Genomic DNA, 19069 nt, shown 5'->3' on the forward strand with positions numbered 1-19069 from the left:
CTTTGACTTCTTATAGCTAAATAAGGAAAGAAAAATCTTGTCATTTTAAAAACTGAGTTGCACAACTTTTTTCTAACTCTGGATACGTTTGAAAAGTTTACAATTATCAGTACATAAACTACTTCACAAACAACAGTCAGAGCCTGACATGTAAACAGTTTCTACATAATTACATAGCTAACTTCATATCAGGATATGCAGGTTTGAGCATTGTTCAAGACGTAACATGGTTCCAAGATATAAGGTTTCTCTCAAAAATGAGAATATAAGGTTAGTGCAGTGATACTGAAGTTACCTAAAGACTAAAGTATCATGCAAGAGAGACTTTTTCTATTAGTTGCTATAGGAAAAATAAAATAATAATTAAAAAACCCTTTTCAGGTGTCCACTCTTTTCATTAGATGCTAGATAGTAAGAAACTCTCAAAATACTTCAGTAGTCACATTTCCATCCTACAGAAGGCAACTGTGCACCTGCCTGTGGGTTCAGAATGTGACCACGGAAAGTTTCCAGTTCTTACTGTTGAAGAACTGCGAAGATAGTTAATAGTAGCATTTTAATTAAGTGATAAAAAAATGTAACAACTACTTCATTTTTATTATTTACATTTGGTTTTGGCAAAATATTAGCTAGAACAGTGAAAGTGGCTTGTGCTATTCCACTCAGCTTATGCTTTGGCGACGAAGACAATGTCTGGGTTCATAACGCTACAATGTGACATTTAAACTTTAAGATTTTTAATTTTTTTCTAAAAATTATACAGAAACATTTTATGGGATTATTTTTGGATACATTTTTAGTTGTTCTGTAGAGTCTCAATAAAGTGACATAAATTGTATTTTTTTTCTATCTTTAATTTTCATATTACTGTATTAACTTGTTAATATACGTGGAGTGTTTTTACAGACAAGAGAAAAATTATCTCATAATTTCAACGTTAGGTGGAAACTTTCAAAAAACACTGGGAGAACAGAAACAGAAAACCACAAACTCATAAATGCAGCTAATTTTCACATCTTACACAGTAATCCTCTTGCTCTCAAACAGACTCACTGAGTTGTTGACTTCTATGACAAAGCAGTGTCACAAAACCACTGAATGATACCGACATGTCTGAATTTAATTTCATTTTTTTTCAATGCACATGTTGTTATTACTAGAAATCTTTCCAGGTAAAAGGAGATTCGCAGTGCAAGAAGGAATTTTTTCAGTATATATTTTCATACGTGTAATTATCTATTATAGAAGAGGTAATTTCTCTTACGTACTGCTAGAACTAAGGCAGAACATAATACTTGATCATCTTGCCAAATATCTACAAACCAGAGAACAAGCGTTATTAAACATCCATAAGATGAAAGTCTGTTCCCATGAAAATCACACAAGTATTTCCAAAACATCTGAGTCTCACTTTCTGTCAGAAAATCTCACATTGATGGAGTTCCCAGGAGTCAAAAGTCCATGGGTTTTGGCGTGAACTGGTTTGGTTTTGGGAGAAATTTTGATCTCAAAATTCTGAAGCAACTGTGAAGATAAACAGGACAAGTATTAGAAAAGATGAAAAATTACAGATTAACATTAGACTTCAGAAAAGAAAACGTAACAAGAGACTGTACCAAGCAAAATTTCTGTTCCCAGTTCTGTGGAGTCTAAGTGCTATGATTCCCACACAGGAAAGAAAAAAATGGTGTGAACGATGATTGCAGTTAAAAACCTTCCTCCTCTGTTTGAGGGAGGACTGAGCCAGTCCTTTCTGAAGAATTTCCACACAACTAGATTAAACAGTCTGAGCTATCAAAGACACTCAGGTCTCTTTCAAACTTCGTGAGCTTCCTCTCTATGTGTTTTCTGTTTCAATTCCTTTCATGTAAATCATTATGTGCAATTATAAAACAAAGCAATAGTAAAGTCCCAATACCATCACACACATTGCTCTTCCTGGGCAGAAGGAAACAAAACAAACACGAAAAAGCAACTGTCCAGCACACCAAGTGAAGCAATCAGAATTCAAGGAGTCAAATACTAGAATGACTCCTGAACGGAATCACTATAGTTCAATCACACAGGTTAAATATTATTAATTATACACTAAACCTCTATTTCCATACACTTAATGAAAGCGAGAGAATCAGTTGCAAACAAATCATAGAAATCATAGGCTAAAACAAACTTCAAGAGATTTCTCTCACCCGTTTTGAAGCTGAACATAGAATACCTCACCTAGCTATTTTTAAACTTTCAAGAAAGAAATACCGCAGCATCCTCAACTTTTCCCAATACTGAATCTCAAACACTTTTTCCTATAAACTAAGCAATCTTCTCTCATCCTTCTCCTAGTAAGCATGATGGACAATGCATTATTTTCCTATACATAGCTACCTTTTCAGTGTTAGATGTTAGATCAAATTTTCATCTCATTCTTCCCTTTTTCAAACCTCTCATTCTTGTTATTCTCTCTGTCTTCTGAATTTCCTCCAATTTGACTATATTGTCCTTAAAACGCAGTGCACAGGATCAGCGCCTATCATCGTCTAGCTGAGGATTCACCAGTGTTTGGTACGACTGAGTAATTTACCTCCTCTTTCTGACATACAACATGCTTGTTAATACTGTTAATATACCCCAGAATTACACTGCCTTGTCAGAATTAGCATCGTTATTGTTGACCGATTTTTTACTATGTCACTCCAGTCTGTTTCTACTGCACTAATTACCCAGCCAGTTGGTCAGCAATTTGTATTTATGCATTTGATTCCTTCTCAAAAGCAGTAACTTGCAACTGTCCTTAGTGAACAATTTTGTGTTGATTTTGGAAAATTTCTCAATTTTTTTGTAATTCTATACCCACATCCTCCAATTTTAACTTAATTCATGTCAGCTTGGTATCCTATGCAAACCCTGAAAGTATTCTCTAATCTATCATTTACACTGTTCATGAAAATACCAACCTAAATCAAATGCAGGACAAACTCTTATAGAATTTTAATGAAACGTTTTCCCAGTTGAACAGCAAATATCTGACAGCTACTGCCTCCAGCTATCTCTTTTTTCCAACCAGTTGTGCATGAATTTTATAGGTACTTCCATCTGGAACAAATTTTATTAATTTAATTGTGAGAACAATGTATAGGACGTGTGAAAATATTTCCTTAAGTCAGAATGTGTGATTTATTTTGTATCCACCACATGAGGTAAGTGATCAAGTCAAAGAAAGAAATCAGACTGGTCTGAAACAATTTCTCTTTGATCAGCTCCTTGCTTTGTGTGCTTCTATTTTTAAATCACTTAAATATAATCTCAATGCTTGCAAATAGGTTGTGTGCTATTTTGTTCTAGTTTCTTTCCAGAAAACAAAAGCAGTCTCTCTATTACTTCCCTGATCCTCCTTTTCAAAAAGATGCAAGTATGTTTGTTTTATCCAGCCCCCTGAGAGCTATCTCACTGAGTTTCGAGAGACAAGACGCTCGTCATTCAGAGATTGCTCTAGGAGTTTCCTTAAAGAAATTCTAAGGCAAATTCAATCAAGCTTTGCTTTGAATACACATAATGGGTCTATATATTTTTATAGTTAAGTAACTATAAATAGTTTCCAAATCTGTAAGTTTTGATTGCACAATCTGAGCTCAGCATTTGAGTTAAAGGCTGTCTTGTAAATGACAAAAAAATGTAGCAGCTATTGGAAAAGTTTTCTTTATGATATGAAGCAATGGAAAACAATGTATATCAATATGTACTAACTACTTATATAACTATAAATTATGTATACCTAAAATGATATTAAAGTTAAGAGAAAGAACAAGAAAGGACAGAAAACCACAGAACATAGAAAAATTCTATTTGTCGTAACACTGTGGTCAGTACAAGGACACAAAAACTTTTTTATGTCTTTGTAAGTACTGAATTTTTTGTAACTAAAATACTGAAACTAAGCAGGTAACCATTCCAATATAACATGAAGACTTCCAACTTGCTTGCGAAAACCTTCTGTACTAATCCACATATTTCCTTAACAATCTTACCTTTAGTTTAACTTCATTTCTACTATAAAGAATTTTTCTTCTACAGTGTGGTTTGACTAGTATGCTACATTTCAAGCATGATTATTTTCAATTTTTAAAGCCTTTGCAGGAATTACTATGCTAGATGACACTCCAAAACAAAGGTTTTGTGCACTGTAAGATATCCAGAAATGGTATACATAGAAAAGAATCATACCAATATATTTTACTTCTTGTAATGCTACCACATAGTTCTAACCTGAATCAGTGCAAGATGAATTTCCAGCTCTGCGATTCTTTTTCCTATACAACTTCGAATGCCATAACCAAAGGGGATGGAACCAAAATTGTCTACTCTGTCCAAATTGTCTTTCCTCAGCCAGCGTTCAGGTCGGAACTCATTTGCCACTGCGAAATTTTCTTCGCTGTATGAAGTAGTATAATGACAGAGTGCCAGCTGCGTCTGAGGAAATAAATTACATTGGCTAACTCCAATATACATAACAAAACAAAAAAAAGCATTTGTAATTACCGTAACTACTGCAATATGAGGTGATAAAAATTAAGTATCTTTGAGTAATTCTAGAAGAAAAAAGGGTACCTAGAAAATCAGATTCCTTTCTCAACTAGTCAAATGAAATAATCTTCAAATTGTTTTAAATGTTGCTGGATATCTTAGAGATGATGCAGTGGGGAAGGAGATGGGAACAAAGGTCACAAGTATTGGGAATTATCTCAAAAAGATAATCTGAGAGAAAGGGAGAAGAGAGATACAATAAAAAATGGAGGTTGGGAAGGAAAAAAAAAACACCTCAGGAAAAAAAAAGCAGCAATAATTGATGTGATGATGTTTCCAAGTAAATTGGGGGGGAGGGGAGGATATGATGGATGATATGTGTGGAATAATATTTAAAGAATATTAAGAATGAAGAATCCTGACTGGTTTAGAGCTATGTTGCTCTAACACAGAAATGCTCTCTATGTAAAATAGAGCCACAAGTTTCTACCATGATCTCTGTGTAATCTTTGAATAGTATAAAGGAAAGATTCATAATTTAAAAAGAAAATTAAACTCATTCTACAAAAAGAATTAATAGATAGAGGATTAGAAAGCTGCAAGAATAATACATTTTTTTTAATCAAATTGTAACATTGTGCAGAGATGTTATCAATAGAATCCACCCCCAAAAGTATTAAGAACAAGTCATGACGGTAAATTTGAATAGCATGTGAGGACCCAAATCTAAAAAAACAACAGCAACAAGTCAATTATAAAATCCAATTTTGTCATATAAATGGGTATTATTGAAATACTTTCCTCTTAAATGGTCTAGCTGGGTGAAATCTTTTGAAATCAGTGCAGTGCTTATATGTTATAACAAATCACATTTCATACACAAAAATTAAACTGTGTTCTCTGCAGAGGACTGCAGTAGAACCTACCCCTTTAGGTATGAAGTATCCTCCAACAATCAAGTCTTTTTGGGTCACTCTTCCATTTCCTGGCAATACTGGATATAACCTAGAGACAAAAATTTATGAGAAGTTCAACAGTAATAACTAATACAATTTAAAAAGTTTAGATTCCAATTTGCATTCACAAATATGCAATATGAATGCAATATAGATTCACAGCAAAAAGTTTTTTCAAAAGTACAGAACACCTTGGAGATTCAAAGACCTTGAATCATCTGTGAGAATATGATTAACACCTGAGAAAAGTTATTTACTAGTAACTGGAGGTTGAGCTATTTGGTCTACATATTTATTTGCTTTACACATGTACAACCAAACATGTAAGCAGCTGGTCAAGCTGGAGACGTTTCAGCACTATTTGGAGCTGAAAAAGCCTTGTTGATGCCTTCTCTAAAATCCTCTTACTCCCCTCGCCTCACTATGAACATTTGGTATAAACATATGAAAAAAGCATGTCACATGCCTTCAATTTAAGTCAAGAAGCTTAAAACGATTGTAGTGGTACTGCAAAGTACCACTTCGCAGTGCTGTGTGGGGGAGGAGGTTGTTACTGTCCATCATACAGACTAACACTTAAAAGGCAAAAATAAAGCTTTCAATCACCTACCTCAACGGACACATCTTAAATATGTGATACTACTTCACCATACTTAAAAATATTAAACATTATATAAACAATCATATTACATTGCTTGGTCATCCTTGGACACGATACTGCTACAATAAATAAAAGCAGAAGCATCAAATAGCAGTAACAACAACTAAATACAAACGTTAGCATGGACTCAAAATCCATTACAACTACACAGAATTAAATTTATTAATTAATGATTGCAGTTCTCTGCTACTTACCTCAAGGTTTCTTTCAGCACAGCTCTAATCAAAGGCAATTTGGGGACATCATGAGCAACAGGAACTTGGTCTTTCCCCAGCTTATTGACTATTTCCTCATAAACACATTGTTGAACCTCAGGGTGCTTTGCCAACAAGTATGTTGCCCAGGACAAAGTAAAAGAAGTCTAAGGAAGAAACCACAACCATCATCATCAGGTCCAACAAGATTATATTAAAAATAATTTCAAGCCAAGAAAAACAATCTGTTTTCAACTATGTGCTTTATATGTTTAAAGTTATAAAACAGTCCGGCAATGATTCACATCTGGACTCAACGGGATGTCGTCAGACTTCACCATCCCCTCCTTCATCCCTTTTCCATCTAAAAATCCCCCAAGTATCAAAACAACACATGCTGCTATTTTCCCAGTGAAATATTAAAAAGTGTATTTTTCAACTTGTATAACAAAGACCGACAAACAGTTTCACTCTCCAGGCAGGAACGTTTTATTTTCAGCTTCCCACTCATTGGCACAGCAAAGCTTAAGGTTATAAATAACGTATAGGTAAAAAACCCAACTTCTGGAAGTGTCTTATTTTGGGCTTATATTTAAGATCAATTTAGAATGCAAATTCATCATGACAGTGACCTTTTACGTCTTGTCTTCAAACTGGGGTATAATGCTAGAAGTATCATTCTCAGAACCTTTCTTTTTTTCTTCTTGTGATATGGAGTGGCTGTCCCTTGCTAAAATGCAACCTTGCCCTATTTCTCTCAGAGGTCAGAGGAGCTGGCAATTGTGCCAGCTGTACACAGAACTTCTCTGATACAAACACTTGTTCTTCTCAGGTTCCCAGCTCCTTCATAACCTCTCAAAAATTAGCACTGTTCCAGGGACAGCCGAAATGCTTTGTAGCCTTACAATTTTGTTGAAAGCTTTTATAATCCTTTAAACCTCTTTCATTTTCTGTGATAAAATGAGATCTGAAGTGACAGCAGTAGGGGAAAAAAGGTTCCCTCAATTTCTGTCTTGTAATTGGAAATGAGGAAATCAGAAGGACCATCCTCTCACAAAACGATTGTTGCCAGCTGAGAAAGCTGAGTCAAATGGAAAGAGAAACTCTTGTTGGCATGAACCTGCACATTGTCCTTTTAGTTTAATGAAAACTCTCTCACACACTAAAAATGGAAAATTAAGGGTCTGAAGGATTAGAAAATGTATGGGATGAATAACTGTGCTTTACTTAAGAACCAAACATCAAAAAGCTCTCCAAACTCATAATCCCTTGGGATATTTAACGAATGGAGTAATCTTCAGCACATAAATAAGCTTTACATGTGCTCCTTATTTTGGAATTCAAAAGTATTACTGTTGGGGGATTTTTTGTTTTCTTTAGAAACCTTACAAAATTTCTTAAACCAAAAAAATCTGAATTCAATTATCCAGAGAAGTTTTTTTTTTACTTTAAGGCTACTTTACTTTTTACTTAATCTTTTCTACTGCAAGACTATTGAACACAGTCCTACGTAGCACTTCCTTTATCAAATTCATATAGATCTTTTAAAAAAATTGCTCATTTACAATAGTTTATAATAATAGTGTTCACTGATATTCTAAATAACTCCATATATGATACAAAAAACTCATTTTTATCTTTTCTTATTTTTCTGATTGTCATGCTGCAGTCAATATTAAGCTGCACTGTTTTCACATGATAGGAATTAAAGGAGGGTATGATGTATAACATGACCTTAAAGTTTCTTCAAATTCTCTAGATGACAAATCAGAAGAATAAGGAAAGATGGCCACTTAAAATGCTTCACTAGGTGTAAACATGCCTCATATGCTAACCGCATTAATGCTGAGCCTCATCTCCACAGCTCTTTGCCTCAGACTGACTGCATGTTGCCAGCACAAGCACGGGTGGTAAACTTACGCCTTACCTATGTTAGTGCTGGCCTAACACCCCTCTCCTAACAGACTTCAGCACAAACCAGGTATCTGATCCATAATGTGTTTCCCAGTTAATTTAATTAGCCATAATCCTTTACCAAATTCTACATACGAGTTTATTAATCATTTTTTTCACACTAACTTTCAGCAGTCTTTTCTATCATGGTCTACCTAAAGAAGCACAAATACCAACCTGATATTCACATTAGGAAAAGAAAATGTACGAAATGCAAGCTGAACATAAAGACAATAGCCATTTTATCCATTTAATAAACTGTGGAACTGACTCTCAAGTGATGGGTTCCTGTAAACCACAGCTAGAAAAGAAAAACACTGACTTCATTCTAGTAGAGGAATTATATAGTGCTGTAAGTATTTTCTATAATTTTAAGGATGTAATGACTTAAACGTGTCAGAAATTACATCCTTCTAAACAACATAACCCCCCCCCAAAAATAGGTGCAAATAGTACTGGTTTACAAAAACAACTGTTCACAAGAAATACAATAACAAGCTTACTGTGTCTACTCCTGCCAGAAGCATTTCAGTCATATTGGCATAGATCTCTTCCAAAGTAAGTTCCTTACTCACTAGGAGGTATGTAAGTAGCCCACCATTTACTTCTTCTCCTTGGTCCAGCTGAGACTGAATAGCCTTCAATTTGTTGTTAACATGGATTTGACCTTTGGGATTCAAAAAAATTGTTAAGCCTCCATTTTTATTTTTCTGCTGGTTCCATTCAGTAATGACATTTCCCCCTTACATTATACTACATAGCCATAAAAAGACAAAATATTTGAATGTATTTTCTCAGGGAAAAGATAATACAGTGGTGGGTGGAGGTCCTTGCGTACTCATGGTAAGGAAAGACAGAGCTGGCAGGAATCTTGGTAGCTCACGGCATGAGAATGCTGAGCACGAGGGAAGGACACAAGAGACTATAGTTTCTAACTCAGAGCAAAGGAAGCTCAAGGTCAAGTTTTTACGCCCACCTGGCTTGTTTTCTGATGGCTCTGCAAGAAGTGGTGAACTCTGCAGAGCATGCTGCAAGGCAGCACACAGCAGCTGCTACAAGACGTTAGCAGCAACCCGAAGGTCAAAGCCACAGAACTGAATCACACTGAAGACAAAGATGAGGAACATCAAGTAATAACAAAAATTGAAAAACTTCAGTGAATGATATTTTGAGCGATCTCACCCACAGTCCCATTTATACTTTAGTGACTACAAACAGCATCTTCAGTGAAACAGGGGCGTTAAAAAGGAGAAAACTCAGAAAGTTAATGCCTCGCAGAATGGGCTTACAAAAAAGAAAAAGAACTAGAATTAACATGTTTCTTTATGAAACCTATACGAACATACACATCGCATACAATGTTCCTCATCATTTAATTCCCTTTTCATAAAGGGATTAAACAAAGAAAGCGCATAACAAGTTTCAAACGAACAAATTCCTTGCAAACAGTTTTTCAGCTGCTGTTAGTATAAAGCTGAAGTCTGCTGTTGTTTTTAACCCACAAAAGGGAACAAAAGTGCTTTATCATGAGAAATAATTTGAAAGTGGCAGTGTAAAAAAGTACGTGTTTCACAGAAAACACACCCATACCAGTATTAAGTAGATTCCCTAATGCCTACTGTAGGTACAGATCAATACCTATTAAAAACTAAGCATGAGGCATATTAAAAGTTAAGGAACTGAAGAATTTACTCTCAAGAAGATGTACACAGACCTACCTAGACAAACAGTACTAATAAAATAAATTAAAAAATGCATGCAGCTTTCTAACATTAGAGAGGAAAAACAGGTTAAAGGTTTTTTAAAGATTCTAGAACATTAAAAAAAATATATTGCAGAGACAACTCCGTTGTCTTACTTACATGAAAGCTGATTAATAAAGTAGCCTGGAATGCTTTATTCACAAAAAAACATGCTGTACTACAGCAGTGTACTTCTATGTCAACTTACATCTTTGTATGTGCATACATAAACTTCACAAAGAGTTTAATTAATTGCTAGAGTCTCATCTTTTAACTTTCTAGTCAGTTTTAGTGGTGATTACTTGTCAGAGTGCCTGACTGAAATCTTGCTGAAGACAACAAACCCACCCTCATTAAAATTTGAGTGGCTTAAGATAAAGCCTTGGCAAAGAACTCTGACCTGGAGAGAGGACTGGGCACTGAAACAGCTGAAGACAAATAAAGAAACAGCAGTATAAAATAGGGGAATATTTAAGGTGTACCGGTAAAATTCTTTTTCAGTAGAGTATTTTTTAAAATGGTTCCTTTGGCCAGTCTGAGTTTAACATGAAACTCACTTCTACCACAATATCTTCTTATAATTTTAGAAGAGAAATGCAACAAGTCCTGTTCAAACACACACAGAACCTGCAGAAATACAGTCGAACTTTTCTACTACTAAATCTTACTAAATTTGAAGAGTCCATCCCAGGATCTGCAGAACTCTCTCCAGGGTTTTGGAATAAGTGGACGAAGCCATTTGGGAATAGCACCTGCATACATAGTGGTCTTAAACATACTAAACATCAACTCCAGAGCCTCAATATATTCAACAGTCTGCTGTGGGATGTTGTTTTCTAGGCAGCCCAACCGGCATTCATACAGGATAGTTGCCACACCTGTATATACAAAATAAAAAAAAAAATTCTACACATATGCATATATACATATCAATAATTTAAGCAATTATAATGCTAACATAATGAAACTACCTGCCAAAAATGTTTAATTATTACTGTAGTTGGGAGCAGATAAAATAGAAATTTAAAACACAGTAAAACATCCCAGCTAAATGTGGTAGCGAGGCAGTGGCTACTATGTAAATAATGCTCAGCATGAGAAGACAGCCAGGAATTCCACCAGAAGCAGAGCAGCCCTCCAGCATGTTCGCTGTGTTTTGCATTGCACCACAAATCCTGAGCCTGCTGCGTTGGCCTCTGAACACACAGGGACATACAAGTCCAAAGACATTTCTGATAACTGGTGATTATGCAAGGGTTTCTAGCAGTGGCTATGCCTTTCTTCATCATAAGCTGGTAGTAAATGAATAATGAGCATGCATAAATGTATAAAGAGCTTGCACTCTATAGACAGTGATTTCACTGCACACAATATACTCCATGGGGCCCTGAAAAACAGCAGGTGTGCAACATTGTTGCAAGTGACAATATTGTTCCTGACCTGCTGTGATTTCCTCAGATGTTTTTGTCTGCAGTCTTGCAGTGATCCCTACTAGAAATGCCATTCCCACCCCCCACCTCCCCCGAAGAACAGTACTTTATATATAATTTTACTAAATTGTTCTTCTTCTTCTTCTCAGCTCTGGACCATTTGTTCCATTTATCAAGTTAATACTTGTACATTAGCATCCCTGCAATCTGTCAGCTCAGTTTTTATAAACATATCCAAATTATTAAACATTAGACAGAACTCAGCCAGAAAATGCCCTACTGGAGTTAGCCAAAATGTTCTCTCAGTTTGACAGCAAACCGTTTTTAATTACTTTCTGAACACAGGTTTCTAGCAACTTTTCCTCCTAACTTGCAAAATCTAGATCATACTACCCAGTTTACTTATGAAAATATCACATGGTACAGTACAAAAAGCATTCCTACTATCAAAATAATCATATTCAATGATTTTTCTAAAATCTAGTGGGGCAACTAGGTAATTTTAAAAGGCATTTAGATAATTTCTCAAAGCCATTTGCACCAAATCAATGTTTTTAATAAACATTGTGCTTTTAAATTCATTAGTTAAAAGTTTGTCCTCATCTGTCCAGGAAATATTAGAATAACTGTTAACTAGATAATTAGTGTAACTGGTCTATTAACACTCTAGTCTCTTTTTTTCTCTGGTTCTCCTATGAAAAACAGGTACAATAGATATGATGTTTAACTTTCATCTTGCCCTCCATCAAACTCTCCACAAATTCTCAAGTGTATATATATATTTTTTTTTTAGAGAAACTTTTCTTTTTCCCTGTTCTTTGCTTCATATTTCTCCTGTGTTGACAAAAACATTTTGAAATCTGGCTATTTTCAACTCACTCTTCCTTCCCTAATTTTCCTCTCTGGGGAAATATTTTTCTGTGTATTTTATTTCTCTTATGCCTCTTTCAGCAACTGCTAGTTCTTATGCATTCTTTTGCTCTTTACGTGGTCTTCCAAAAAAATCTTACACACTGGTTCCCTGAACAGTTGACAGTGTAAGTTAATTAAAACTGCAATTCATATAGGAAATAAGCGCATGCCAGGCACAAGTTGTAAATGAAAAGCTAAAATAATGCAAAGAATTTAAACTGACCCATCAGTTAAAGTGAATCTGTAAGCTCAGAGTTTAAAAATCCATAAAACTGGTAACTCTTAGTTGAATGCCATTTTTAGATATTATTAATGTAGAACAGACGCAGGTGAGTTGACCAAACAGCCAGCCAGCCATTTGATATGGCATCTTCACAGGTGAGCAATTTGGAAGTTCTTGCAAATCTCAAATTCTTCAGCTGCCTCTCAGCAAAGAGTACCGATGTTTTAAAAGGTATTACATATAACGAGATCAGGTTGTATGCAGTCAAAGGAACACATGAAATATGAATCACCATTAGATTTCTATAAGGAAACACAAGAAATGCTGTGCTAGCTCAGGCTAGAGTTCCTGTGGCAGATGATTTAAGGCAAGCATAACAATCCCACAGTTGGCACGCGTAGGCAGGGGAAAGCAGTATCTTTTCCCACATTAAGCTAGGAACAGAATTTAGTTACATCACACAGGGATTCTCCACCTGGAATTTGGCCAGCATGTTGTTAAATTAACATGTCTTAGAAGTCACACACACCCCTATACTTGAGAAATTAATACAGAAATATGGAGCACTGAAATGGCTCAGGGCCTTGATTGTACATTTTACCCATATACCAGCATTTCCACAAGAATTGTCCCTTCATAGAAGTTATCATCTCTTTGGACTCTACAAAGGAATTCTACTGATATCTACTGCACTAAGTAGGAAGACACCTGAATACAGAATATCAAGATTCCCTTTTCAGATTAATCACAACGGGGCAGTAGTCGTTTAAAATGCCTAACCATAAGCACACTGCTTTACATCCATTTTCTTTACAGATGTTATACAGCCTGGGCTTACCTTCCATTGAATACTTGAAGAAAAGGTTGTTAACATTGGTCACCGTTTCCCCATCATCCTCTTGACTTCTGAGGGTGTGGATTCTTTTAATTAAGTCTGTGATAACTTCATTGACTCCTTCAGAGTAAACAGCCACATCTTTGGGTTTCAGAATTTTTTGCCTCAGCACACTTCTCATTTTTAGCCATTGTTCCCCCTCCCTAGAAGAAATTATTGATAATGTCTATACACAATTCTCATTAACAATCATTAGCTGGGTAAGAGCTCCGCAGTGAAACTGTTCATGATTTTTCATCTCAAATGAAAGCAAATGGTGAAATGAAAATTATGATAATGTATATTTTGTACTACACTCCTACAGTTTTATTCTGTATTTATTGCACGTCCTCATTAAATTTCAGTGTTGCAACGTGTATGTACATCCGTAAGTCAGTCTTGGGTCTGAGTGACAGAACTTGTCCACTCAGTGTTCTGAATTTGACAAGTTTCTCTATATTAGCATTTTTGTAGTAGCTAACACAAGAAATTTGCAAAATTTTCTTACTGAAATTACTTTAAATAAATATTTGAATGGATAGTCTTCAAAATTGCTTTTATCTAGAATTGGTGCTTATTACCAAAAGTATCACATCCAGATCTGACAAATCATCAATTTGAGATAGTACCATAAATGCCATTACCTATACACCACTTTAAATTACCCTAATTCTAAACCTACAAAGTAATAGGATAGCAGACCTAGCTACAGATTAACGATTTACAGCTAGCTTCTCCTTTAGCTGAGCTATGTATTGAAATCTTTGTGCTGAAGACTAAAAATCTGAATTGTAGCATCTGCATGAGTAGAATATTTGGGAACAGTGGTTCCAGGGATATCTTTCAACTCCTTATGAAGACAGGCAATTGTCTTTTATGAGTTTATTTTAAATTGCTGTATAAGTATTTCCAATTAAATTCTTTCACCTGGAGCAATGCTGCTGCAAGGTATAGAAACTTATTGGCCAGCAAAAAAACTTAATATCCTTAACAGACATTTTCTGAGTATCTCTTGATTTAAGATCTCATTTCAACAAAATATCAAGGATCTGTTACTTTGACTCTGAACTGCAGCTTAAGATTTGAGTCTGCAGTGAAATACATAATGCCTTTTACCACCATGAAAGAAACAGTCTGTCTATGACTCAGGAAATCAGTTTCCCTCTAAATAAACATCCTATGTCAGTGGGGATTGCGAGTAGTTTCCAGTGGCAATTAACTACACCCACATGCACTACCAGCTTATGCAAGCTTTAAAGACAGATCACTTTTCTAGAATCAGCCACGTACAAAAATATCTGCATGGGGATGCACTGCAGTGTGAATATACCATACAGTGACTTCTCTGCATTAATCTACTGAGAGGGCACTTTGGTGAACAGTGAAGCTAAAGCCAGCCAGAGCCAACAAGTCCACACAGCACAGTGCCCACGGGATGCAACAGTCTAGAAACTCAAGCAACAAAACCACATTTTCACAGGGCTGTGCCAAAGTTAGTAAGCCCTATTCTGCAATACTGCTTCCAGGTAAGCGAGTCAGCTCAGACATCTCTGGCTGATACACATTCCCCAAGAATGTTTTGTATGCAAGGTAGCTTATTCCACGTCATTACCATCAAACTACACATCATTACCATCCCTTTGAAAATTCACAGCAGAACAGACGATTCACCCTAAATTCCTACCCTCTTCCCTCCACCAGACATACAAATTTCCCCACACAGAAAGGCCTGAATTCCCAGATGACCTGTACCGTCCTTCAGAAAAATCACTAAACTTTTACAAGAAAACTTAGAAAATGAAGGAGTAACAACACTTACGCAGAAATGAGTCCCATGGCTCTCCCTCGTAAGTCTCTGTATTCCTGCCAGGATTCCATGTTAGCTCTTTGTGGTGCTCTGCCTTCTGCCCGGAGGACTTGAGCAACCATATCTCGATCTGCAATGGATACAACAAACTGGGGACCAAAGTGAGACTTGAAGATCTTTCCATACTCCTGAGTGTGTTTTTGCTACAATATCACCAACAAAGAGAAACAGAAGTAAAGTATTACTAAGGAAAAATAACACAAAAGGAAACTGATAATTTGTCATACAGTGAATCAATCTATCACATCTAGAACTTGATCCCCAGCCTTCCAGTCAAGGAACGGTTTGAAATGTCAGGAGAATGTGTCTAAGCATTACTGTGAAATATTCACAAGGCAAACAGCGAGGTCACACCGTTCAGGACCTCTGACTGAAAAGACCCAAAGCTCTCAATCACAAAGCTGAGTGAAACCAAATACTGAGAAGATGAAAGGACTTGGGGCACTTAGAAACACGTCTCTTCAGATCAAACAGGTTACAAAGAATGGCTAAAAAATGAAAACCATACAGTTAAATAGGGTGAAATTAACAGTATAATACAAAGGTATAATAATTTACTTCCAACGTCTTTTGTAAATAAAGACTTACTCTACCATTTCAGGCTTTACAGAAAACAACTTACAAGTTTCTCACACCTAACCAAGGACGATGATAGCACAGCAGCCTACTGAGAAACTGCATTTTGGGACAGCTTCATCAGCAGTGAACTTTAGAATGACATACGTTAATTGTGCAAAAGGAAGGAAAAGTCGAGGTCTTATTCCTGGAGTGAGATTTATTTAGTGGCTGATCCACCAGTTGTATAATTCAAGCTGGAGGCAAGCAACAGGCAATTAAGAAAGAGGATTGGAAAACATGAAATTATGTAAAAAAAGAAACCCAGAAGTTTTCCAGTAAGATTGCGCTATCACTACCCCATGAAACCTTGCTGATTATTTCAAACAAATTTCATTCTGACATGGTGATGAAATGAAACACCCAATTCCCAGGAATTCATCATTTTAGGGGAAAAAATCAAAACTGCAAAGGACTTGCTAAAGAGATATTATTAGGACTTTAGATTTAAGAAAACTTTACATTTTAAAGCCTTTATTTCAGGTTAAAGTAGCAAGACTAACAGTCAAACTGACCAAAGTTTTAACTTCAACATGTTACCTGCATCTAATCTAAAGACATCTGCTTGCAGTGTTATTATAAATAAAAAAGATGTTTGATACAACCGCACAAGTGAAAGTCTAGTGTTGACCCAAGATTAACTTACAAGAAATATTTTTTTTTAAAATCGGTCTTGGTTAGGCAGATAAAATCTTTATTTCATTTATTTTATAAATCAATTTTATATTTTATTTATCTTAAACAATAAGTTTAAGATACAAGGATCACTCTTCAGCATATGGTACCAAGTGCTTATAAAAATGTGACTTTTTTTGCCTGGTTTCCAAATAAAACAAGAGTTCTGCAATTGTGGTTTCTGCCAGTCTCTTCTTAACTACTTTCGGAACACAATGGCCAATTTCAGTCAAGTTTAACAGAGAGTTAAAAGTCTCCTGCAATTATATTCTTACCATTTGGCAAAAGTCAGCATCTGGGTTCAAATGAGACACACACATTAGTCACCCCGAATGAGGGAAACGGTACAGCAGGAACTCAACCCTTAACCCTTCTGCTTGGTCAGCTGCTAACCGAACACCACATGCAGACCAATGTACGAGCAAGCACTCCCCAAATCCAAAGTATCTCTTGCTCCATAGATATTTTAGGGATATTGAGACTGGACTTGGAGAGAATGGAGAGCATGAGTCTTTAAAGGAAAGCGTGAGTTGGGAGGTAAGTGCTGCAAGGAAAAGGCAGTGGGGTGAGGGGGATGCAGGTCACCAGTCACAGAAAAACAGGTTCAACAAATTTTGCTATTTATGGAGCAGCTTGTTTTTTCCACTGATGGTGAGGTTTACATGGGAGGATAAACTTCAACAGAAAATAAATCATGTGTGAAGCCATCCAATCAAATAAATGAAATACTAGTTTTAAACCAGAAACAGACATCTTTTGCTTTCAACAGAATGATGTTCGGTGTATCAACTTTGTGTTTAAAGACATGCCCGGAATTTCTCTTCCATATTTTCTAACACAACATAGGTTTTCTTTCCCTTGTTCCAAACCTTAAAAATATTACACTTTCATGTCTCACATACCACTCTCACACCAGACATTCTTTCACACATCATAACTCAAACTGCCAGCACCCAAACCCTCCCCCCTCACCTTCCTTTTCTTCATACTTGCACAGCACTGATGAAACAAAAGAATTAAAATTAAAAATACTTTCCCTTTGTCATAATTGCTGTAGGCATTACTGCTTTGGCCAGGACTAACTGGAATCATGTTACTGAGAACAGAACCTCCTTTGTGAAAAAGCCCTTGGCTTCCCCACCCCTTCTGCATATAGCGTACGAATATTTCTGTGCGCCAAAGGACACCATTTAAGTAGCTGTGCTGGTAACCAAAGGGTTTCAGATTAATTCATTCCTGATGTTCACTGTATTGTTAAATTTAACAGACTGTTATTAATCCAGTTAATGCCTATTTGCATCCAGCGTGTGTGCAAACAGGGCAACCATGATTTATAGTGATTTTTGAGACTCTAAGCAGAATAAAAACTAGTATCATAAGTACTCCTTATCCTTCCTTCACTTTCCTTTTCGTGAATAACATTCATTAAAGAAGAAAATTTCCATAGCAGCTAGTGGTAGTGAAAAGCATACACTATTTAGGTTGCCTATTATTCCTTTTAATATTTGAATAATTTTCTCTCTTTTGACAGAACAGTGAAAGTTTGGATTCGATGGTAGCATTTTTTTAGTGCTATGAGACTGTGCTGGGTGCCTCAAATTCTGTGCACCACCACAGAGGTAGAGAAAAAAAAAAATAAATATAATGCAACAAAAAGCTTTAGCAATCATAAAGTTTCATCTGCGTGTGTCTTGGTTAGCAAATTGAGCAATTCATCACAGCAATCTAGTCTGGCTGCCATCAAACACAGCATAGACTGAGGAGCCTAACACTTCTTTTTAGGAATCTCAATGGAAAATACAACAAAGACAGTTGTGATTTTCTTTTTTAAGTGTTTCCTGCTTTTTTCTGGTGGTTTTAGGCCCTTTGTAAATCCTAAGTTTCAAGTTTTGATCCTCAAATCATTTAAAGTTCTGTTTGGTTTCCCTTTTCTGTTTTTACTTCCCTCTTTTTTTTTTTTTTTTTTTTTTTAATTTCAGTGATTTTCAGGCAGTGAACCTCTTGGGGTTGTCTGTGAATCCCTTCCTAGAGATCTGGGAAAGATCACTAAGAAAAGCAAAATAATAAATACCACATTTGAGGTATTCCCAGAGATCTGGTCCACCAGCGGAAAGCATTATGGATCCACAACTGAAAAAGGGTGAAAACCTGAAAACCACAGGTTTACTCCCTCAAACCCAAGTGCTCACTTTAGAACCACTTGGACTCCATGGGGAAGGGGCCCCACGAGATTCACTGCGACTTTTTAGGAACGAAACCCACATGTTTGGCCAAGCAACCAAAAAAACCCCATCGTTTGGTAGAGACAGCCTTACAGTGAGGCAGCTGCCCATGCCAATACACAAGAAACGCTGTACAGAGCGAGGATACTCGTCCGCCCGACTCCCGCCGTCCCAAGCACGGGTAACCCTGCCTCACCCACCACTGCCGGCCGAGACGCCGCGGCCTCCCG

The 19069-nt window shown here is 36.3% G+C and overlaps 1 protein-coding gene across 1 annotated transcript in view; it reads right to left on the reverse strand.

Annotated features, from left to right (window-relative positions):
• Positions 1–1407: 1407 nt before the first annotated feature.
• LOC104133721 (cytochrome P450 27C1) overlaps positions 1408–19069 on the reverse strand; it is a 19065-nt gene continuing 1403 nt past the window's right edge. Inside the window, exons 2-9 of the mRNA XM_009647154.2 lie at positions 15280–15470; positions 13425–13624; positions 10690–10899; positions 8783–8946; positions 6327–6493; positions 5442–5520; positions 4258–4461; positions 1408–1524 (exon numbers count right to left, since the gene is read on the reverse strand). Coding sequence (XP_009645449.2) covers positions 1408–1524; positions 4258–4461; positions 5442–5520; positions 6327–6493; positions 8783–8946; positions 10690–10899; positions 13425–13624; positions 15280–15470 — 1332 coding nt within the window. The remainder of the gene's footprint in view (positions 1525–4257; positions 4462–5441; positions 5521–6326; positions 6494–8782; positions 8947–10689; positions 10900–13424; positions 13625–15279; positions 15471–19069) is intronic.

The sequence above is a fragment of the Egretta garzetta genome, unplaced genomic scaffold, assembly GCF_000687185.1.
Source record: "Egretta garzetta isolate BGI_Z169 unplaced genomic scaffold, ASM68718v1 scaffold759, whole genome shotgun sequence".
Lineage (NCBI taxonomy): Eukaryota > Metazoa > Chordata > Aves > Pelecaniformes > Ardeidae > Egretta > Egretta garzetta.